We start from the raw sequence: 22,886 nt of genomic DNA on the forward strand, positions 1-22,886 counted from the left end.
GCGGCGACGTAAGACCCCGGCGCTGCGACGTGCGCAGGCGCGGCGCCCCGCCACCCCCCGTCGTCCCCGGGTCGCGGCGACGTGCGCAGGCGCGATCAGCGCGGGGACTAGCGGGACGCTGCGGACGGCAGACATGTCGGGGGTCCGGGCTGTGTCACGGCTGCTGCGCGCCCAGCGCCTGGCGCTGACCTGGGCGGTGAGTCGGCGCCGCGGGCTGGGAGGGGCCGGAAGGGGCGAACGCCGGGTCCCGCACCCCCAGCCCCGCGATGGGACGGGCTGGGGAGGGCCCGCCGGGTTCTGTCCGAGCTGGCTGGGTGAAGGTCACGACCCTGTAGCCGCCCGGGACCCCTTTCCGCCCGGGGCCCTGCCTGGAGCTCGGGGCCTCGGCCAAGGTCGCCCGCTCCGCTGCGTGGAGGGGGCTGTCCAAGGTCGTGCGGCCGGAGGGCGGCCTGCGGGTGGGTGGGGTCTGAGCTGATCCCGGGCACTAGGTTGGGCCTCCTGAGGGCTGTGCGGTCGCCTCTGCGCATTTACCGCAAAATTACCAGGGCGGACGCGGGACAGTGTCCTGGGCGTTTCCTGCGGGGCCCCGCAGGCCCTACTCGAGTCGGTCGAGTTGTGCATTCCGAGGCCTGGCTGCTGGTTCCTGTCTCCTCTCCGGACAGATCTTCAGAGTCGACCCTTTAGGGTTTTACTGAAGCACTGAATTTAGGGGGTTTAGATATTTGGTTTTATAACGTGAACTCGCCTGGCCACCTAGTTAGTAATTGAATGTCAAAGGTCCCAATGGAATCAGGGCTTTCAACAGCGTTATACTGTTGACATATGTCTGTAGTTATACCCACAACTCTCTCCTCTTTAAACTACAGGAATTGAGGAGTTCTCTTTGGGGCTCAGTGGGTTAAGAACCCGGCTAGTATCCATAGGGATGCGGGTTGGATTCCTGGCCTCGCTCAGTGGTTTAAGGATCCGGCATTGCGGTGAGCTACAGATATGGCTCGGATCTTGTGTTGCTGTGCCTGTGGCGTAGGCGTCAGCTGCAGCTCGGATACGACCCCTAGCCCGGGAACTTCAATGTGTTGCAGGTGCGGCCATGAAACGAAAAAAAAAAAAAAAAAAAAGCTATAAAGGACCAGAATTAGGAGTTCTTGTCTGGCTCAGTGGTTAACGACCCTGACTAGCATCCATGAGGACCCTGGTTTGATCCCTGGCCTCACTCAGTGGATTAAGGATCCAGCGTTGATGTGTGCTGAGGTGTAGGTCGCAGATTTGGCTCGGATCCCACCTTGCTATCTATGGCTGTGTTGTAGGCCTGCAGCTACAGCTACGAATGGACCCTAGACTGGGAACCTCTACATGCCAGGGGTGCGTTCCTAAAAAGGCAAATATATATATGTATGTATATGTATATATGAATTAAACATTGTGTTGAATATGAGGAGGTTTATTAGACATCCTGCCACACCAGAAAGAGTTTAAAGGCTTTCACGTGTTTCAGGTGCTGGTGCTTTCTGAGCAGATGTTCCACCAGTCCCCAAGCCTTGGCTCTAAGGCACAGTGGAAGCAGGGGGTTCACAAGCAGGAAATGAAGCCGGTGGTTAGTGGGTTGGTTTTAGTCAGCCAAGCATGAACAAACTTCTAAGTGGGTCCTTCTTGTCAGGTGAGATGACAGATTGGTAACTGGTGGTGATTGGAGAAGAGCTGACAGATCTGCCAACCCACACTGAGCCTGATGTCCTTGTTCCAGCCTGCAGGCGCCCTTTACCCACCACCTGCCCTTTGTCAGTTTATGAGGGAGTAAAGTTCTAGGAGCAGCAGGTTAGAGTGTAAACCTCTCCTTTCCTGTTGGCCTGATGGAAGTGAGCTCCTTTGAATGAGCTCTTAGCCACCAGCTGTGTGCTTCATCTTCTCTTTGAATCTTCACCACCAGCCCACGCTCAGATACTTGTGAACATGATGGCAAGGTAGCGTTAGCAAAATTGAGCCATAGATTAGGTCTACCGGAGATGGTCTTGGGTTTTTTTGTTGTTTTTTTGGTATTTTTGCCTTTTCTAGGGTCGCACCCATAGCATATGGAGGTTCCCAGGCTAGGGGTCTAGTCAGAGCTGTAGCTGCCAGCCTACACCACAGCCACAGCAACGCCAGATCTGAGCCACATCTGCAACCTACACCACAGCTCATGGCAATGCAGGATCCTTACTTAACCCACTGAGCAAGGCCAAGGATTGAACCCACAACCTCATGGTTCCTAGTCGAATTCGTTAACCACTGAGCCACGATGGGAACTCTCGGTCTTGGGTTTTTAAAGTCTTTTTGTCTTGGAGTTCCCGTCGTGGCGCAGTGGTTAATGAATCCGACTAGGAACCATGAGGTTGCGGGTTCGGTCCCTGGCCTTGCTCAGTGGGTTAACGATCCGGCGTTGCTGTGAGCTGTGGTGGTGGTGGTTGCAGACGTGGCTCGGATCCCGCGTTGCTGTGGCTGTGGCGTAGGCCGGTGGCTACAGCTCCGATTGGACCCCTAGCCTGGGAATCTCCACATGCCGTGGGAGCGGCCCAAGAAATAGCAAAAAAAAAATTAATAAAGTCTTTTTGTCTGATGAAAGTGGCTTTGGAAATTATTTTCATCTATGGAAATTAGTTTGTCCAAGGCTGAGTATTTATTGGAATTTAAGATTGGCAAGAACAAAAGCATCAAATTAGCAGACCAATAAAAGGAATTAATGCTGTCTAGCTGAAGAATGTTGATGGCATGTACCTGATGAGGATAATTTGAATAAAGCCCACAGGAAATTTTTCTTTATCTTATTTTGTTCAATTCTATGGTGTTTCCAAGTCATTTTATATTTACAGCTGCTTTCATGTTATAACATTATTAAACCTTTATTTGTCTATGTTTTCTTTTTAAATGTCCCAGCGCACTGACACAATTTGTAAACTGTTCCAAAGTAGTTAAATCAAAGGGAAAAGCAAAACCTTACTTTTTAAAAGTCCAAAAAGTTGGTTAACTTTGAATGAGATTTTTCAGTTTTCAAAAAAGTATTTTTTTAGAACAAGTCAATTTTTTTTTTCTTTGACTGTATCATTTCGAATATGTTTTAATGGTGTATCTAGATTTACATCATTTAGGCCACTGTAAGTAACCTTTGGTTTTGCTACTTGGGATAATTATAATATCACTGGCATTCGGTTCTGCATTCCATGTGATGTTTTTCCTTCTTCGCTTGAGAAACTGTGCCTTGATTTTGGTTCATAACATGGATATTCATCTTATTTTGGAGTCCCAGAGATTTTTCCCAAGGGTCCGTAGATGCTGGGGAAAGTACAGGATGTGGAGCCAGCCCAGCCCTCCAGTTCCCTGCAGAGACTCCCTTTCTCTGTGGGGTCAAGAAGGTGTGAAACCTTCTCGTGGTGCTCACAGGTCACACCCTCTGCTTGGAAATCGTGGGAATTGTATTTTAAATGCTCCTTTAAAAGAAAACCCTGTAAAACTTTAGTGAAAATAATTACACAGTTATTATATGTAGTTAAGAAAGACAGTGAATACGGGAGTCCTTAAAACTGAAAAGGAATAAGACCACCTCTGTCCCCAGTGGACTCAGCTCTGAATTGTGTTGGGTATTGACCCCTGCTACTTACCTGCATTTCACTAGCTGATAGGCAGGTGCATTTTTATCCATTTTAGATATTGCTTTTTGCGAGTAAATGAGGATTTAGTTCCCTTAAACCATCCTACTGGCCACATCCTGAGTTCTTCCAATATAATTATGGAACCACTTTCAGATCCTTTATTGGCTGCTTTTGTAATTGTATAGACTGTACTTACAAATTAGTTTCTCGTTCTTGATTCATAGGTGAGTTTTATCAGACGGGGACTCCCCATTTTGCTTATTGGAGAATATCAGTATCCCTCACCTTTGCACGTCTCTGTCCCTTTTTCCTGCTATTCAGTTCCCTGTACTTTTACTTCAACAGAGCTGTTAAGAACGCTGTGTTCTTTTAATTCTACCTTGGGTAGATTTCTGCTTTCTTCCTTATGTTGCCCCATTGGAAAACGTTTGATGGTTTTTCTTCAAAAAACATTAGATTGATAAATGACACAAAGTGAATTTTATCTAAAGACAGAAATTGGATTAAAATTGGACTCGACAAAATTCTCTTTTTTTGCTTTTTAGGGCCATACTCATAGCATATGGAAGTTCACAGGTTAGGGGTTGAATCAGAGCTGCAGCTGCTGGCCTACGCCACAGCTACAGAAACTCGGGACCCGAGCCCTGTCTGCAGCCTCCACCACAGCTCACACAATGCTGGATCCTTGACCCACTGAACAAGGCCAGGGATCGAACCCGAGTCCTCATGGATCCTAGTTGGGTTCATTTCCACTGTGCCACAACGGGAACTCCAGGGACTCTTCAAATTCTAAAATCGCATCCCAGATTGCATTTAGATGCAAAAAATAGTGTTACTCTTTTCCACAGAGGGATAATGTGATACTTTGTTAAGGATTTCATTACAGTAGCTGCCACTTTTTAAGCTAGCTGAGTGGTGTGTGTGTCTGTCTGTCTTTCTGTCTTTATTCAATAAGAACATCCTAGAAAGAATAGGGAATCTCCCTGTTATTTTTATTTTAATTTGATATCACAACATGTACTATTCTTATTAGTACTATTATCTGTACTCATGTTGTACTTTATGAAAATTTCAAGAACATTTGTAATAAAATTCTTTCAACGACCTAATTTTTAGTTAAAATATGATTTTACCATTTAAAAATTATAATAAAGCTGGAGAATATTCTGTTTAGTCCATGTCTGAAGGAAAAACACTAAGTTGGTTTTGTCAATAAACACAAATGTACTTAACATTGCAGTTGCAGAATTCAGGAATATCGCTCTTGTTGGTTCAGATCTAATTAAAAATCCAAGAAATGCTTTGTAATTGGAGCTATTAAAATAAGCTCAGTTGTTTCTGTCAGCCACCACTCAGTGTCAGAGGGAACTGCCTCTGATGCGCCTCAGAGACGATCAGGTCACCAGCCCCGGCCTGAGCCCTTCATCTCCAGGGAAGTCTGGCCAGTTTAAAACAGCACAGTTGGAGTTCATTTTGGGTGTTGTTTTGTTTGTTTGTTTCTGTCTTTTTAGGGCTGCACCGGTGGCATATGGAGGTTCCCAGGCTAGGGGTCCAATGAGAGCTACAGCTGCCGGCCTACACCACAGCCACAGCAGCGCAGGATCCGAGCTGCATCTCTGATCTACACCACAGCTCACGGCAGCACTGGATCCTTAACCCACTGAGAGAGGCCAGGGATCAAATCCGCAACCTCATAGTTCCTAGTCTGATTCGTTTCCGCTGCGCCACAAAGGGAACTCCTGGAGTTCGTTTTGTCTTTGGAAGTGTCCCCCTATAATCCCCGCTTGTTTTTCCCATAGGATAATTTTTCTCCCCACAGAGTGAAAGCCTCTCCATCGCGGCATACTTGAAGGCGTCTTTCATATCCTCTTTGTCATCGTTGAATGTACTTCTTTCCCAAAACTGTTCTTTAAGATGTTTCTAAGACTTTTAACAGCAACCTCCCAAAACGCGGTCAGCAGAATGGAAAGACGTGTTCCCTGAATTACTGACCATTCTTGGCACATGAAGAATGCTGCCTCTCACACTGGAATGATTTTATTAATACCGTTTTCTTGAGTAAATAGTTAAAGGATGGGACTTTTAAGCATAGACTTGGAGAACAGCCAGGGACAGGTGTTCAGCCAGCGGGAACAGCATGGATGCGATGATGAGGGGTGTAGCCGAGCCATGTGGAGAGTGGTAAGGCAGCACCAGGAATGTCTCTGGGAGCTCAGGTAGTGCCCCAGGGCTGACAGAGCCTGGCCTGGAGCACCCGCCAGCAAGGCGCTGTGCAGCCAGCGCCTTTTCTGTGAGCCTTAGAACCTCCCCCGGGGGCGCTCCAGTACCACTGCTGAGCTGGCCCTGCGTTCTCCACAAGTGCCCTAAATCAGGAGATTGATGGGGAAGTGTGCCTTTTCCTTTCCTGAGTCAGTGAGAGCCCTGTCTAGAAATTAGGCATCATCCAGAAGGGCCTTTGTGGGAGAGCCGGTTCCTCCCCTCCTGGGCCTGCCCCGAGCCCTCAGCCCCTCAGCCCTCGCCTTGTCCATCAGGGCTGATTTAACTAGAAGTCTCCTGTTTTGTAAAGGCACTCAGTGCTCCCCATCTGTTTCAGCAGCAGCCAGCAGCATCACCCACAGGAGCCCGCAGCTTTCACTTCACTGTTGATGGCAATAAGAGGTCGTCGGCCAAAGTTTCAGATGCGGTAAGTTCACCGCCCTTTGTTCCACTATAAGTAATTTTCTTAACTGAAAGGAATAATGTTCTATACCAGTTTTTAACGTATTTGAGTAACACACAGGTTTTACTTTAAAAATTCTCATTCTAATGCATGCTCCAATTATTTTTAGTGTAATGTTTAATTGTACAAATAGAAGCATAGGTATTAACGTTTTTTTGCTTGTAGTTCTTACATATCTATAAACCAGGTTAAACTTTAAGTAAACAAAACAAATACAAATGTCAGGTTAATAGTATTTACTGGGATGCCTGGTGACAGACACCTGCTCAGCTGAGGACTGAGCAGCTCCTTGGCCCGTCTCTCTGTTGAAGAAACTGAAATCCACTCACGTGTTCCTTTCTCATAACCTCGCGATGGTTACGGAATGCTAGTTGGCACCTTCTCGGTGGTAAATACAACATGAACCTAGGATCGACTTGTGTCCTCGGCGCCTGGGTGGTCACCCAGGTGAACTGGATGACACACACCTGAATGCTGACCACACTGAGCGGTTGCGTGAGAAGGTTGCAGATCACAGGTGGGGAAGCATGATCCGTGTACCACGTTAGAAGAAGCTTAGATGTGTATGAGCCTGTGGGTGTGGATGTAAAGGTAAAAAGGTGAGTAAAAATGATAATCAAACCGTATATCACTTATATGTGGAAGCTCGAACATGGCGCAATTGAACCTCTCTGCAGAACAGAAACCGACGCAGACGTGGAGAACAGACTCGTGGTTGCCGAGGGGGAGGGGGAGGGAGGGGATGGCTGGGGGGGTTGGGGTTGGTACATGCAAACCACTGCATTTAGGATGGGCGAGCGATGAGGTTCTACTGTGCAGCACGGGACTGTGTCCCCTGTCTTGGGCTAGAACATGATGGGAGATGAAATGAGGCAAAGAATGTATATATATGTATGATTGGGTCACTTTGCTGTACGGCAGAAATTGGCACAGCAGTATAAATCAACTATAACTAAAAAAATCTCTTCTTAAAAAAGATGGTAATTGAAAAGTAAAACCACAATTAGAACTGGCATTTCGATTTGTGATGTTGCCCTCCTCTGCCCTCTGGTTCCCTGCTTTGAGTTGTCAGCATTTTAGCTAAGCAGCGGGTGGCCTAGCTCCGCGGGGTAGGGCGCTGCTGTTGACAGAACTGAAGATGTGCCCCCCACGCTGCTGTGACTCCTGCCTGGCACCTCGTGGTCTGTCCCAGCGCAGGCTGGAGCCTTTGCCAAAACCACGGTCTCAGTGTCCAGGGTCCTGGTTGAACCTGGAGGTTGACAGATGAGTTTTTCTTTTCCAGATTTCTACGCAGTACCCAGTAGTGGATCATGAATTTGACGCAGTGGTGGTTGGTGCCGGAGGGGCAGGCCTGCGAGCTGCGTTTGGTCTCTCTGAGGCCGGGTTTAACACAGCCTGCGTTACGAAGCTCTTTCCCACCAGGTCGCACACTGTTGCAGCCCAGGTATGGGGGCTCCCCAGTCCTTTCGGTGTCTGTGAGGTGCTTCAGGGTGTGTGTCCCCTCTGCCCTGGAGCTTCCTCGCCTGCCATCTCTGCCCACGCTGCCCCCACCCCCTGGTACGCACCAGACTACGTATTTTGCATCGTTTTAGGCCAGCTTTCTGTGTCCTGCTACTGTCGTACTTGCTATTTTGTATTAGGACTGGTGTCATCTAAAGGGAGTAATGCAGTTGAAAGTTGGGGCTGTCGCGGATGTAAATGTTTGTCCCTTTGTCCGGGTACTGGGATTTCTGTGACTATGAGGGATGGGCAGTGGGAGGGCAGGGGCCGTGGACAGAGGAGGAAAGCGGGGGTGGGGAGTGTGGTTCTGAGCCCTTGGCAGTGAGCACATCCTGTCTCCAACACGTGCCCTTAAGCAGCATTGGGCATCTCTGTCATAAAATTATTGGGTAGGTCTGCCGAGTCCCTTTCACAGGCTGGGTTTGGGAAATGAGAAGCCTTGTCCCTCTCACTGGGGAGGTGCCTGAGGCAGGGGGAGGCCGTCACTGGACACTGTCCAGGTTGGAAGCTGCCGGCAGGGAGATCCCTCGCACTCCTCTCCCGTGAGCACTTGGCTTTTTCTGCACCTGATGCCAGTCAGGAGGCAGTGGGGAGGTGGGCCTGGAAGATGCTGTTGGCCTCTTGCCAAGGCTCCTGGGGCTGCTCGTGTTTCAGGGAGGCATCAACGCTGCCCTGGGGAACATGGAGGAGGACAACTGGAGGTGGCATTTCTACGACACTGTGAAGGGCTCCGACTGGCTGGGGGACCAGGACGCCATCCACTACATGACAGAGCAGGCCCCCGCCTCCGTGGTAGAGGTAACGTCCCCGCCGGCCGGCCCGTGTGGGCGGGTGGCCAGCAGAATGGCCACGACCTGCTGGAACGGGGACTCTCCCTGCTGGTGCTGATGTTTTTGTAGGATGTCTTCACGCGGGGTCTCTAGAGAACAGCTCCGGTGTGAGTCGGCCAGGTGCTAGGTGCTAGGTGTTTGCGCTTGTTTCCCAGCTGGAGAATTACGGCATGCCGTTCAGCAGAACCGAAGACGGCAAGATCTACCAGCGCGCCTTTGGTGGACAGAGCCTCAAGTTCGGGAAGGGCGGGCAGGCCCATCGGTGCTGCTGCGTGGCCGACCGCACTGGCCACTCACTGCTGCACACGTTGTACGGAAGGGTGAGCCAGCCCGGGTGCCTGGGTGGTGGGTGAGGCCGGGCAGGCACGTGTGAGGAGGGAAGCTGCGCTGGGGAGAGGCCAGCGTGGCGGCCTGTCCCCCCGGCGTCGCTTCAAAAGCAGCAGGCTAGCCGGGTCGTTGTTAACCTGAAAGGATTTATTTTAGGAGGAGGTCCCGTCATGGTTCAGTGGAAACAAATTACGCAGGTTCGATCCCTGGCCTCGCTCAGAGAGTTAAGCATCTGGCGTTGCCGTGAGCTGTGGTGCAGGTTGCAGACACAGCTTGGTTCCTGCATTGCTGTGGCTGTGGTGTAGGTCACAGAGGAGGCTGAGATCTGATGTGGCTGTGGCTGTGGTTTAGGCTGGCAGCTGCAGTTCCAGTTGGACCCCTAGCCTGGGAACTTCCATATGCTGCATCTGCAGCCCTAAAAAGATGAAAAAAAAATGTATTTTAGAAAATGAAAATGATAGTCACTACATATATCAGGTTTGAACTTGGGATCTGTCATGTTGAAAGGGTAGGAACAGAGCACATATTTTGAGGCTCTTTGCCCACTGAGTTTCTGAATTGATTGCTTTATTTTAATACTTAGCAGTTTAAACTGGCCTATGACTCTGAGAGACAGTGGTCACTGGATAAGCAGGGCCAACTTTGACCAAATAGTCAATATTTTGAATAATGTTGATTCAGCGTAATGAGTATTCTGTACTCTTGTTTTCAGTGGGGACAGATCATTGATTTGCAGGTGTTAAGACACCAGGGGGCTGTGAGTTCTCGAGCCTGGGCTGCGCAGTCCAGGATTGACCCTTCTGCTGGGCTGGAAACATGCCGGGGGTTTTGTTTTACTGGCATGAAGTGGCCACGTGATGGCAGTGCCCACCTACTATAGCCTAGTCTCAGGTGAGACTGTGTCCGTGGACCCAGCTCTGGCGGCAGCTCTGAGGGGGGTCCGTGCTGTGTGTGGCGCCTCTTGGGGTTGTGTGGAGCTGGGAGATGCGTCCCATGTTACGGCGTCCTCTTCGGATGCGTTGGTGCAGCTGAGTTGTCACGCAGTGGCATCGGCAGTGTCGCCCACGGGTGGACATCTGCGACTCCTTTTCCAGCCCACTCTCCGCCGAGGTCTGCCTGGCCCCTCAGCCCCACACTGGATCAGCGACCCTAACCCGTTAGGTTTCGCAGCGTGGTTGCAAGTGCAGGATCTCTTTACCTTCTCTTTCAGTCTCTGCGGTACGATACCAGCTATTTTGTGGAGTATTTTGCCTTGGATCTCCTGATGGAAAACGGGGAGTGTCGTGGGGTCATCGCCCTGTGCATCGAAGACGGGTCCATCCACCGCATCAGAGCCAAGAACACTGTTGTCGCTACCGGGTAGGAACTGGTGTTGCGTTTACTTCTCTGCGGGCAGGCTGAGCGCTGGCGTCCTCATTCTAATAAAAATAGAGGCGTTATGGAGAAGGGGCTGAGGCTCAGGCTGTGACTTAATCCAGTGAGGGTTGCAGCTTTGCCAGCCTCAGGGAGACACCAGCACCGCCTTGGGTTGGCAACAAAGTATCATTGGTTCACAACTGGGGGGACCCTGCGGAAACTAAGGCCTGGGGAGGCGTGTGGTGCTTGCTGAAGTGACAGCTCTTGCTTTTAATGGACTTTGCGTTTCTGTGGATGTCTGGGCGGATGAGTGCTGTTCATGGGAGGAGGTGAGTAAATTCCATCTGCTACACCGTCAGTCTGGTATTTCAGCCCTTACACGCCTTAAGTGTTATTTTAGCACTTAAAAAAGTGAATCCAGGGGTTCCTGTCGTGGCGCAGTGGAAATGAGCCCGATTAGCATCTACAAGGTTGCAGGTTCGATCCCTGGCCTTGCTCACTGGGTTAAGGATCCGGCGTTGCCGTGAGCTCTGGTATAGGTCACAGACGCGGCTCGGATCCCATGTTGCTGTGGCTGTGTGTAGGCTGGCAGCTATAGCTCTGACTCAGCCCCTAGCCTGGGAACTTCCATATGCTGAGGGTTCAGCCCTAAAAAGCAAGGGGAAAAAAAAAAGGGGAATCTGTGAATGTCTTTATATTTTATTATAAAAGTAACACGTCGTTACCAGAGCGATCATTCACTTAGCACAAAGGTGCCCTGAAGGACCAGCGAGAGCTCCCCTCCAGTTGTCCAGGGCAGGGTGTGCAGGCGGCCCTCCCAGAGGAGCTACTCCCTGGGCTGCTCTGTCCCCTCCGGTCCCTTAGAAGGGAGGTGTTGATGGCACGCTGGTGCAGTGACCTCTTGGCTGGCCCATCTGTCTTCCAGAGGCTACGGCCGCACATACTTCAGCTGCACGTCCGCCCACACCAGCACCGGAGATGGCACCGCCATGGTCACCAGGGCGGGCCTTCCCTGCCAGGACCTGGAGTTCGTGCAGTTCCACCCTACAGGTAGACAGATCATGCGCTTCGTGGCTGACATTCCGTCCCTGGGGGACTCTGCTTTCTTGTGTCTCAGCCCCTGGGACTTCCTCTTGCTCCCCCGCGGCGGTGAGGCCACCCTCGCCCCTCTGCGCCTGGTCTTGACAGTGATGGCCCCATGGCCCTCTCCTTGACCGGGGCGTCAGCTCCCTCTGGGAGGCAGGGGCAGGTCTGTCCCCTTTACTGCCATCCTCAGGGCCCAGCAAGTGGCAGGACCTCCATTGGCAGAGCCAGAGGGGTTATACCTGGGCAGAGAAGTGGCACAGGGTGAGTTCCGGGGGCAGCCAGGCTCCCTGAGGTGTTAGCTGGTGAGAGGGTGCGAGTGCACGTGTGGCCAGGAGCCTGAGGGGCTTGGCAAGTTCCATCCAGAACCTTCTTTCTGGCTTGTTCTCTGTCAGCAGATAAGCCACCACCACGCTGAAGAACCAGGCCTGTGTTTGTCCTGCTCTGTCAGCCTGTTCTTCCTGAGCTCTGGCAGGGATGGAAAATACTTGTGAATTCCCTCTGTGCTTAGAGCTCCATTCCTTTTGTTTCTTTTTCGATGTGCGAGAACTAAGCCACTGGAAGAAATGCCATTAATGATGAGATGCAGGGTTTTGCATCTTGTTCTGAAAGCAGGGTAACCCTTGGTGCGCTCGTAAAAATGTCAGCCTTCAAACTACCCGATGCGACACATGCACGTCCAGCACAGGGTGGCCTTGTCCTCGTTACATCAAGGGATGGTCGAGATTAGGGCACAGGGCCCCCCACTAGATTTGGGTCTGGGCTCTGACCTGCCCAGTGTCGTATTAGTGGGCTTGTCTCTGGGAATGGGGAACACCCACCCCCCCGGAGTGCGCTGAGCAGTGGAACTGTACACAGAGCTGCACCCAAGCCAAGGCTGTAACCATCGTTGCCTCATTGACAACTGGTTACTTTAGATGTCAACTTTCCAGACTGGTCAGCACAAATTCATCGTGCAGAAGGACTTTCAGAAATTAAACCCCCCGAGAAACCTAACCTATCCTTTATCATGTCCTCAGCGAGGTGCTGGGCAAGCTGCTCGTTGCCCAGCCGAGCTCCCTCTGCAGCCTGGCCACTGCTTTCTGTCACTCAGCCCTCCCTCCATCCCGTCACGTCTAGCCATCATGTCTCCCCCCCCATGCCCACCCCCGCCCCTGGCATCTCGGGGAAAGTGTGATTTCAGGTGACACGGTTGTGATCGGCTGGTTCTTGGCAGGCATCTACGGCGCTGGCTGTCTCATCACAGAGGGGTGCCGCGGAGAGGGAGGTATCCTTATCAACAGCCAGGGTGAGAGGTTCATGGAGCGCTATGCCCCCGTCGCAAAGGACCTGGCATCCAGGGACGTCGTGTCCCGGTCCATGACTCTGGAAATCCGGGAAGGAAGGTGTGTGTGGTAGTCCCCAGCGCGTCTGAGCAGGCACTCCCCACCCTCGGGGCTGTTGTTCACGTCTTCGGTCCAGCTCAGGCCGGGTGGCTTCTGTGTGAGTGTCAGCGCCACCCCTCAGGAGGCTCGTGAGCATTTGACTGTTGTCTGTCGGTTTATGGCCTCTGAAGATGTACATCTTGGAGTTCCCTGGTGACTCAGCAGGTTAAGGGTCCGGCATTGTCACCGTTCTGGGATAGGTTCAATCCCTGGCCTGGGAACTTCCACATGACTTGAGTGAGGCCAAAAGAAGTTTTGAGAAGTTTAGCCAGTTTTCTGTAAATCTTTCTCAAATCTGTGAAACATAATTTGTGTGAGTGAGTTTGTGATCGCGACACTCAGTGTGTGTGTGTGTGTGTGTGTGTTGGGGGTTCGGGGGGACCCACTCCACCCTGAAGTTAGCACGTGAGCTTCGGTGGTGTGTTGTTTAGCCCGCAGGTGGTTGGGGGCTTCGAGGTTGATGGGCGGTTTGTTCCTGAGTAAAAGCCATTGGAGGCCTCAGCGCCTGACACCCACCCACTGGCGGGACACTGGCTAGGTGCCTGCGGGCGTGGGCCCTAGAGATGTACGCTTGCGCATGAGAAGTGAGACGTTGGGGGGTGGTCTTGGGAGCATTGGGAGTTCACTACGGAGAGCCTGGCAGATCGTGGCCTCCCAGCCCCGGTGCGAGCTTGGTGAGGCGGGGTGGCTGTCCGCCCTGACACCTAGTGGGCACCGAGGAAAGACGCCGTGAAGAGGTGGCCTTAGTGCAGGGGACATCCTCTGCAGGCCCAAAGAGTGTGAAGCCTTGTGGGCGCGGGGTCTGTGGCCTCGGGTCTGCTGATGGCTGTCCTTGGCCTCCCCATGACGGTCTCTCCCCCCAGAGGCTGCGGCCCCGAGAAGGACCACGTGTACCTGCAGCTGCACCACCTCCCCCCTGAGCAGCTGGCGGTGCGCCTGCCTGGCATCTCAGAGACGGCCATGATCTTCGCGGGTGTGGACGTCACCAAGGAGCCGATCCCCGTGCTCCCCACCGTGCACTATAACATGGGCGGCATCCCCACCAACTACAAGGGGCAGGTGAGGCGCCCAGACGCTCCCCGGCGGGCTCCTCGCGAAGCCCTGTGGGCGCTGGTGCTGCTGCAGGGCGCGGGGCCTTGGCCATCGTCCAGTCGTTGCGCTCCTGCCTTCGTTAACTGTTGCTAGTTGATGAATCCCTCCTTCGTGAACAGAGGTAAAGGCCATTTGCCGTCTCTCCAGTCGTTAGTGACTTTCCTCCCCGAGCGCGTGCGGTAACCTGTGAATCTCGTGTCCTCCCGCCAAGGGCCTTTGGGCGGCCGCGGCTCGCAGAGGGCTCTGCGCCACTTTATTCCGGGCCCTCTTGCGGCGAGGGGTTGGCTGCTGAGGCCTGACGACGACCCCGGTCCTCTGCCTCGGTCCTCTGCCTCGCAGTTGAAAGTTCTTCCACCTGCTGTGCCCCTCCTGAGTCCCGGGCGCTTCAGGGGGTGGGCGAGGTCCCGCCGGGTGTGAGTGGGACTGGGAGGCCTTGACCTGGGCCCGGGGGTGGGGTGGGGGAGGCTGGGCCGTGTCTTCACCACTTCCTTCCCACCCCTGCTGTAGGGCAGGTGGCCTGTGCAGACGGCCCTCGGGAATCCAGTCTCTTTCCTCAGGTCCTGAGGCACGTCAACGGCCAGGACCAGGTGGTGCCCGGGCTGTACGCCTGCGGAGAGGCTGCCTGTGCCTCGGTGCACGGTGCCAACCGCCTGGGGGCAAACTCGCTCCTGGACCTCGTTGTCTTCGGCCGGGCTTGTGCCCTGAGCATCGCGGAGTCCTGCAGGCCAGGTACACTTCCCTCCAGTGGCCTGGTGTTTCCGGAGACCGGAGGTTACAGAGCCTGGATCTGTAACTGGAAGTTTACTCCCTGGTCAAGAGTGGGGGCCAGTGCTGCCCTTCCCCCCCTCCCCCCACCCCACCCGAAGTGAAGAAACAGAAATTCAGAGATGTTTGTGGTTGTAGACCTGAGGCTCGATACAGGCCAGGAGGGGCCGTTAGGAGAGTAAACTTTTTAGTCAGATTGTTTGAAGTTGTTATGTTCTGCTCAGAAAAGTCACTATTGGGAAATTATTATCTTGAGGAGGTTTATCACATATCACTTGTCAGGTATGGGTTACTTACCTCTAAGAAAATGTCTTCGATAGGTATAAATGGTACCTGGAGAAATTAGTAAAATAATAAAAACAAAATAGAACTAAATTTCTTAAAGAAGAAAGGGATGAGCTAATGTTCTCCCTTTTTGGTGAGACTGGATTTCCAGCAGAGGTTTTGCTCCTTGTGATAATTTGCTGAGGAAGAAACCTCCTGTGCTGCTCTGACGCTCGTTTTGTGTAGCTGGCGCCTGATAGCAGCCGTTCAGCAGAGCAGGAGGTGGGGGCTCCCCCTTTGACAGTGAGCAAAAGTATAACTTAGGTGCTTTATGCTCTTCTGTCTGAAGGATCAGCGCACACTTTAAAAAACTTTGGCAGTTCCCCTTGTGGGTCAGCGGGTTAAGAATCCAACGTAGTGTCCACGCGGCTCCCTGGCCACGCTCAGCGGGGGTGAGGGTCCAGCACTGCCGTGAGCCGTGGCGGAGGTCACAGGTGCGGCTCAGAACCTGCGTGGCTGCGGCTGTGGCTCTGATTCCATTACCCACGTGCAGCCACATGAAGGAATCTCCAGTGCGCCAGGCTGTGTGATCCAGACTCAAGAGGCCACGTAGGTGTGACGCCATCTGTGTGACGTTCTGGAGAAGGAAACCAGGGCAGGAGCTGCGCGTGGTCGCCAGAGGCTGGGGACACTCGTGGTGGGGCTTACACAGCTCTGCTTGTCAGAACAGCAGACGGCTCTAAAGGGGGAATTGCAGCTTTGTGACGTTTTCATTTTTAGAAACAGAAAAGGAAAAATGTTTGCAGCACTAATTTTCCCCAAATGGGAACATTATAAATATTGAAATACTTAGACTCTATTCTGTACTCTGATCACGATGATTATAGGCTCCTGTTCATGTGTTAAAATTTAAAGGATTAAAAACAAAAGCAAAGAAAATCGCCTCCTTAGAGGCTCGGGGAGGTCTTGGCCTTGGAGGGAGAGGGGCTGCAGGCCTTTGTCTCCTGTGTTTGACACCTGCGTGCAGTACATTCTGTGAAAACGCATTTAGAAACGTCATCCCCCAAAAGCTTAAAAACTCTCAAGACATTTATCTCTTGAGAAAGGCAAGGACAGCAAGTCTTGAGGTTTAGGTGGGAGGGTACGGGGCCAGGGTCAGCAGGAGGCCCTTGAACACCTTTGGCCAGGACACGTCACCTCCCCACCCCAACCCCTTGTCCCTGAAGCCTGAGAACCCCGAGGGGGAGTTGGCGCGCAGAAGTAGTGGGAACAGCTCTCCTGGAGGGTGCGGGTTTCCCTTGATGGAGTAGTGGTGCAGGTTTGTTCACATAAATCTAAGTTTTGACATGAAGAGACAGTTCCTGTTTTGCTCATTCACAGAGTACTTATGGGACACATAGTTTTGCCAGAGATTTTGTCTTTTTGTTTATCCTTAGGCCTCAAGTCAAAGGATGATGCCTCCGGGGTAGGGAGGTGCAGGCCGGTGCTGTGTGTGCATTTTCCATCCCCCTGAAAGGGCCTCATATTGTTCTGTTCTGTTTTTCCAAAGGAGATAAAGTTCCCTCAATTAAACCAAATGCTGGGGAGGAATCGGTCATGAACCTTGACAAACTGAGATTTGCGAACGGAACCATAAGGACATCGGAGCTGCGGCTCAGCATGCAGAAGGTAGGCACTGGGGTGGGCTCTGCAGTGAGCAGCTGCTGTGCCCTAGCCCTGCGCTGGGGTTGCTGAGTCAGGGAGGCGCGTTCAGGCCTGAGTAAGAGAGAAGCGCCCGGGCGGTGTGGCAGGCAGTGCACTGACCAGTTCACGTTCCTGTAAAAAGTCTGAAAGTCGGCAGTTGCGGGCACGGGCTCCTTGCCATGCGGACGAAACGCTGACAGGTGCTCTGTCGCAGTCGATGCAGAGCCACGCCGCAGTGTTCCGCGTGGGCAGCGTGTTACAGGAAGGCTGTGAGAAGATCCTCGGGCTCTACGGAGACTTGCAGCATCTGAAGACGTTTGACAGAGGTGAGCGGTTCCGGGGCCCAGCCTGGCCTGCTGGGCACTTGGGGGGCCTGGCCTCGCTGAGTGGCCCTGGCTGGGTCCCGTCGTCTGACGTGTGCCTCGTGTCCCCAGGAATGGTCTGGAACACTGACCTGGTGGAGACCCTGGAGCTGCAGAACCTGATGCTTTGCGCCCTGCAGACCATTTATGGGGCGGAGGCCCGGAAGGAGTCCCGTGGCGCTCACGCCAGGGAGGATTTCAAGGTAGGCCTGCCTTTGTGTACTGGTGCCACTTGCGTGCCACTGTCCTCCCGCTGTCTGTCTGCTCTGCCTCCCATGCTGCGCCCTCTGCACTTCCCGGAAGTCACGGAGGGGCTCTCGCTTCTCATGCCTGTGTTCTCACCGTCCTCAGTCCTAGGGTGACGTTTTCTTGCTTTGGGTCACTGTTGCTGCATCTCTGAGCCTTGCCAGCACAAAGATCAGCGTGCAGCTGGCACCATTTCCCAGGGGGGCACTCCCTTCCTGATCAGAAATGATGAGTCAGCATGGGCCCCCTGGTTTGGGAAGGGATTGAGAGCCTCATCTCAGGTCACTGGTTTTTTTAAATGAACTGGTTTTTATGGAGAGCTCAGATTCTGCAGAAAGGAGTCCCTGGCTTACAGTGGCAGGTTCATGGAAGGGGCTGTGCGGGGACGGGGCACGCTTGTGGGACCGAAGCCAGTTTGCCACGAAGCACACTCAGGCTTTGGTCCTGAACAGTGTTTGGGTAGCTCAGCTGGAGGCTGAGCAGGAAGAACTAGACTTTGGTGCCGTGTGAGGCTTATGAACTAATCCTCTGCTACTGGAGCTGGCTTAGAGCCGCCTCAGACTCGGGTAGAGGAGGAGGTCGGGGAGCCTGGCCCTGTGCACCGAGGACGGAAGCCTCTCCTGGAAGCCTGTTGGTGGTGGTTCCGGTGGCTGCAACGCCTCAGCAGCTGCACAGGCAGAACCTGCTCACCCTGGGAGGGCCCTGTGTGTGTGTGCATGCATGTGCGTGTGCCCGGTAGGTGCAGGTGTAGAAGCCAAGGGTGTGCTCCCCAGGCAAGAGCTCTCCCTCAGCAGAAATGGCCAAGAGGTCCAGGGCTTTGGGTTTTATTTGAAGAGGTGTGTGTGTCTTACCTGGTACCACGGGCAAGACGTTCCTGAAGCGTTTTCAGCTTCTCTTTAAAAGTTTTTGGAAATTTTAATGTGTTTGCTAAAACTGGAACATTTAAATAAAAAGGCTGAAAGAAAAAGCGGAGTTCTTCAGGAGTGTAGAGTGAAAAGACGGGCGAAGCTTAGGTAAACGTTTACGTGCACGGAGGGTGGATTTCATTCCAGCGTCGGTCCTGGATGTCGAGAAGCGCAGCAGTGGCGTCCAGGATCCCGCTGCGCTGCCATGGCGATGGGACGGATACAGGGCAGGGGCCCTGGCTGGGCCACCGCGGAGAGAGGGCCTCATCGGCCCGCCCACTGCGTGCCCTGCTCAGCGGCACGTTCTTGCCCTGTGCTCTTCAGGCCAGCTCTGCGCACATGGGAGCCATGGGACCTGTAGAGGGGACATGGGTTGGGCACGGAGGGGGGCAGGTCCTGACTCTGAACAAGGTTGGCTTTGACGTGGCGCCCTCCTCGTTGAGTGGGGTCTGGGGGATTAATGTCCCACCTGTCTCGTGTGTCTGTTGAACGAGTGTGCCGTGTTTTCTGGTCACCTTGCCCTGTAGAATAATTGTCGATAGCATTTTCTGAACTAAACTTACTTTCTGTGGCCTCAGGAGCGGGTTGACGAGTACGATTACTCCAAGCCCATCCAGGGGCAGCAGAAGAAGCCGTTCCAGGAGCACTGGCGGAAGCACACGCTTTCCTATGTCGATGTCAAGACCGGGAAGGTATCTGGGGAACGGGTTCGGCTCGAGTGTGCACTGATGCGTGTGCTGTCCCCACGTGCTGTGCAGTCATTGTTTGCTGAACTGAGAGAAGCAGCATGGATTTAAATTGACCATTGACATATCTGAGACACTGCTGAAAGGACACTGTCAGTCAGCCTTCTGCCTGGACATAGAATCCCCCGTGGGTGCGTGGTTCACAAGGGGCGCCTCGCGCAGCGCCGTTGCGGGGCAGGCATGACTGCCAGGGGCCTGTGGTCGGGGAGGAGATGAGACGGAGGTTTCTGAGCCCCTGGAGAACTGGGGTCAGGGTGGGGTTGGGGCTGGAAAGCAGCCCTCCCCTCCTTTCCTTTTGACTGGGCTTCCTAGAAGCAGCCTCAGGGATGCTGTTCAGCCCTTCACTTCCAGGCAGGGGGAGTGGAGGAGGGGCAGGGCAGGCAGGGGGAGTCCTGGGAACAGCCAGCTGAGAGTGCAGGGGGCACACAGCCCAGTTACTCCTCTGGAGCATGACTCACCCGGTTGGCATTTCTGCCAGACATTAAGATTCAGAAAAAACTAAGATAAAAAGTGTTTCTCCTTAAGCTTTTCAGAGCTCGTAGGGGATAGTCTGAATTTTCCATCTCCATCTACAGAAATTAAGTTGTGCAGTGTTCTCACACTTCTGTGGGCGCCCAGTGCGACGATTTAGTTTGCGGACAGTAGTTTTCCTAATTTTTCACGTAGGCTATTTTCTGACAGTGTATGGCATCAGACTGTCCTCTCACTACAGCCTGTCATTATAATGATTGGGCGTTTTTGTGACTACCAAGGAAATACATGCTCATTTTAGAGAGTAAAAGAATAAAGAAAGTTAATATTTATAAACTCACCAGTAAGAGATAGTCTATATTTCCTTCGAGTCTGTGTATAAATATCGACCCAGGGAGTTCCCTGGTAGCTCATTGGGTTGAGGATCTGGCACTGTCACTGCTGAGCATGGGTTCAGTCTGTTGCCTGGGAACTTCCATATGCCTCAGAAGTGGCAAAAACAAATAAACAATCTCTTAGAAATAGGAAAAAACTAGGAGTTCCCGTCGTGGCGCAGTGGTTAACGAACCCGACTAGGAACCATGAGGTTGCGGGTTCGGTCCCTGGCCTTGCTCAGTGGGTTAACGATCCGGCGTGAGCTGTGGTGTAGGTTGCAGACGTGGCTCGGATCCCGCGTTGCTGTCGCTCTGGTGTAGGCCGGTGGCTACAGCTCCGATTCGACCCCTAGCCTGGGAACCTCCATATGCCGCGGGAGCGGCCCAAGAAATGGCAAAAAAACAATAAATAAATAAATAAATAAATAAATAAATAAATAGGAAAAAACTAGGGAGTTCTTGTAGCCCAGTGGGTTATGAACCCAACTGGTATCCATGAGGATGTGGGTTTGATCCCTGGCCTTGCTCAGTGGGTTAAGGATCCAGTGTTGCCATAAGTTGCAGTGTAGGTCCCACACATGGCATGGATCCTGCATTGCTGTGGCTGTGGTGTAGGCCGGCAACTGCAGCTCTGATTCGACCCCTAGCCTGGGAACCGCCATGTAGTGCAGGTGGGGCCCTAAAAAGTAAAAAAGAAGTAGAAAAAAATACAAATAAATACATAGTTTACACATAATTAAAGGATGACAGTGTTTATAGGGTTTCACCTACTTTTTGAGCATTTTCAGTTTTAGTTTAAAGCATTGAGAATTTGGCAGTATGTTTTGTTTTTGTTTTTGACCATGCCTGTGGCATGCAGGAGTTCCCAGGCCAAGGATCAAAGCCAAGCCACAGCAGTGAAAACCCTGGGTCCTTAAACTGCTGCACCACCAGGGAACTCCCTGGTACAGTGTTATTTTAATTGTTGTGTTCTCTTACATGGATTTTCATAGTCAGACCTGAATTTGTTATTGAAATAGTCCAGTGGATCCCTTTTTTTGCTTTTTAGGGCTGAACCTGTGGCATATGGAGGTTCCCAGGCTAGGGGTCCAATCAGAGCTGTAGCTGCTGACCTAACACCACAGCCACAGCAACGTGGGATCTGAGCTGCATCTGTGACCTACACCACAGCTCACGGCCATGCTGGATCCCTAACCCACTGAGCAAGGCCAGGGATCGAACCTGTGTCCTCATGGATGCTAATCAGATTTGTTAACCACTGGGCCACAACAGGAACTCGGGATCCCTGTTTTTAAGTTCCTGAATGTTTGCAAATCTGCCTTGTGGTGAATTTTCTGGAAGCATGCGAGAGAACGGTTTGTTCATTTTTGTGCACTAACTCATCACCTGCTCTTTTTTCAGGTCTCTCTGGAATACAGACCCGTAATCGACAAAACTTTGAATGAAGCTGACTGTGCCACTGTCCCCCCAGCCATCCGCTCCTACTGAGGAGACCGGCCTTACCAGCTCTTGTAATTATGTATAATAGCTCACACAGTGTTCATGTCACAACTGCCTTCTTCAGTTCTGCCCTCGAGCGACTGAGGTGCCGCTTGATAGAGATGGTCTGCCCGAGGCCGGTCGCAGCCAGGAGGTGCCCCGCTTGCCTTTGTCCCTGCTTCGTTCTTGTGAAATAATAAAACTGGGCACAATTCCCAAGTGAAACACCAGTGACAGACTCGCCTTTCGTTCCAGGTTCACTTAACACCTTATACTGTTTGACTTGAGGCTCATTTGTTGACCTGAAATATCAAATGTGACTTTTTCATTCTGGTGTGTCAAAATCCAGAAATTTTACTGTAGTGTATGTTTAAGTAAAAGTGAATTTGGGTTCCTGACAACAAATGAAGAAAACAGACATTTCCTCCTAGTTTTAAGCAAGTAAATGGTTTAATATGTGAACATTATGTCCTGAAATATGTAAATAACCAAATACTAAGTGAAACTGACCTGAATGTAAATCGGTTTCTTCCCCTTTCACCTCCGTGCCGGGGCTGCTGGGGCCACCCTCCAAGTTTTTCTCTCGGGGTCGTTTTCTGTGGAGTGCAGGCTGAGGCAGTTAGGTTCGTTCATTTTGGGTTCTGTTTGTCATGTTCAGGGGTTGCCTTTAAAAAGCTAAAGCTTGGGAGTTCCTGTTCAAGGCTCTGCGGAAACGGATCTGACTGGTATCCATGAGGACACAGGTTTGATCCCTGGCTTCGCTCAGTGGGTTAAGGATCTGGTGTTGCCATGAGCTGTAGTGTCGGTCGCAGATGCGGCTCGGATCTGGCGTTGCTGTGCTGTAGGCTGGCAGCTACAGCTCTGAGAACGTCCATATGCCAAGGGTGCAGCCCTAAAAAGCAAAAGCAAAAAAAAAAAAAAAAGTTAAAAGCTTGTGTGTTGGCGATGCAGAGCCCGCTGTGCTCCGAGAGCCCCGCTTTCGTAGTCCCCGGTGCCCACCTCTCCTCCGCAGCACTGACCGCAGGTCTCTTCGTAGTGAGCGTGCCGAGAGAGGAGAGCAGGCACCCGTTCGTGTTGTGTTGGACAGGCTGCCGTGTCCTGCTTCGGGGCGAGAGTGCACCTCGGCCCCTTGGGGCTTTTGTGTTGTTGCCACAGTGGGTAACTGAATGAAGTCATTTCTTTTTGCCAGTTTCTTAGAGGTGAAGTCCTAGGAGTAGGATTGCTGGGGCAGAGGGCAAGTGCACTTGTTGTCCTGTTAGATGTGCCTGCATCTCCCACGGGGGCTGTGACATTCTGCATTCCCAGCAGCAGCGTCTGAGTCCCTGTGTCCCACGTCTTTGCAGAGAAAGGGTGACAGTGAGGTTGTGGGTTTTGCCAGTGAAGACAGGGATGACTCTGTCTGATGGGAATAGATGAGTATACACCCAAGGCTGGACTCAGAGTGAGGCCTTTAAAAGCCCTCCACACAGGGAACGTAACTGGCCACTCTGAGAAATAACCAGGGCGTCAACTCCTGACGCTGGAAACAGACAATTCGAGAAAATGGTGACCACCCTGCCTCGCTTTTCAAATTGCAGTTCATGAAAACCTAGTTGATCAGGGGACTTTACAGAGGAATCCCTGCAGATAACTGAGCA

The 22,886-nt window shown here is 52.2% G+C and overlaps 1 protein-coding gene across 2 annotated transcripts; it reads left to right on the forward strand.

The window, feature by feature from the left end:
* The first annotated feature begins 46 nt into the window (after positions 1-46).
* Positions 47-21,479, forward strand: SDHA (succinate dehydrogenase complex flavoprotein subunit A). 2 transcript variants are annotated; one of them, XM_047751643.1, is made up of 15 exons: positions 47-196; positions 6,220-6,306; positions 7,625-7,786; positions 8,497-8,640; positions 8,828-8,992; positions 10,210-10,358; positions 11,281-11,405; positions 12,655-12,823; positions 13,726-13,921; positions 14,512-14,683; positions 16,533-16,651; positions 16,881-16,992; positions 17,101-17,231; positions 18,758-18,871; positions 21,172-21,479. In XM_047751643.1, the coding sequence occupies exons 1-15, from the start codon at positions 134-136 to the stop codon at positions 21,256-21,258; spliced, it is 1,995 nt and encodes a 664-aa protein (XP_047607599.1). In that variant the 5' UTR covers positions 47-133; the 3' UTR covers positions 21,259-21,479. The 2 variants fall into 2 exon arrangements, with proteins under 2 accessions (XP_047607599.1, XP_047648099.1); XM_047792143.1 differs by having other exon boundaries at positions 75-196; positions 6,217-6,306.
* Positions 21,480-22,886: the final 1,407 nt, after the last annotated feature.

This window comes from Phacochoerus africanus, chromosome 1, assembly GCF_016906955.1.
Source record: "Phacochoerus africanus isolate WHEZ1 chromosome 1, ROS_Pafr_v1, whole genome shotgun sequence".
Classification (NCBI taxonomy): domain Eukaryota; kingdom Metazoa; phylum Chordata; class Mammalia; order Artiodactyla; family Suidae; genus Phacochoerus; species Phacochoerus africanus.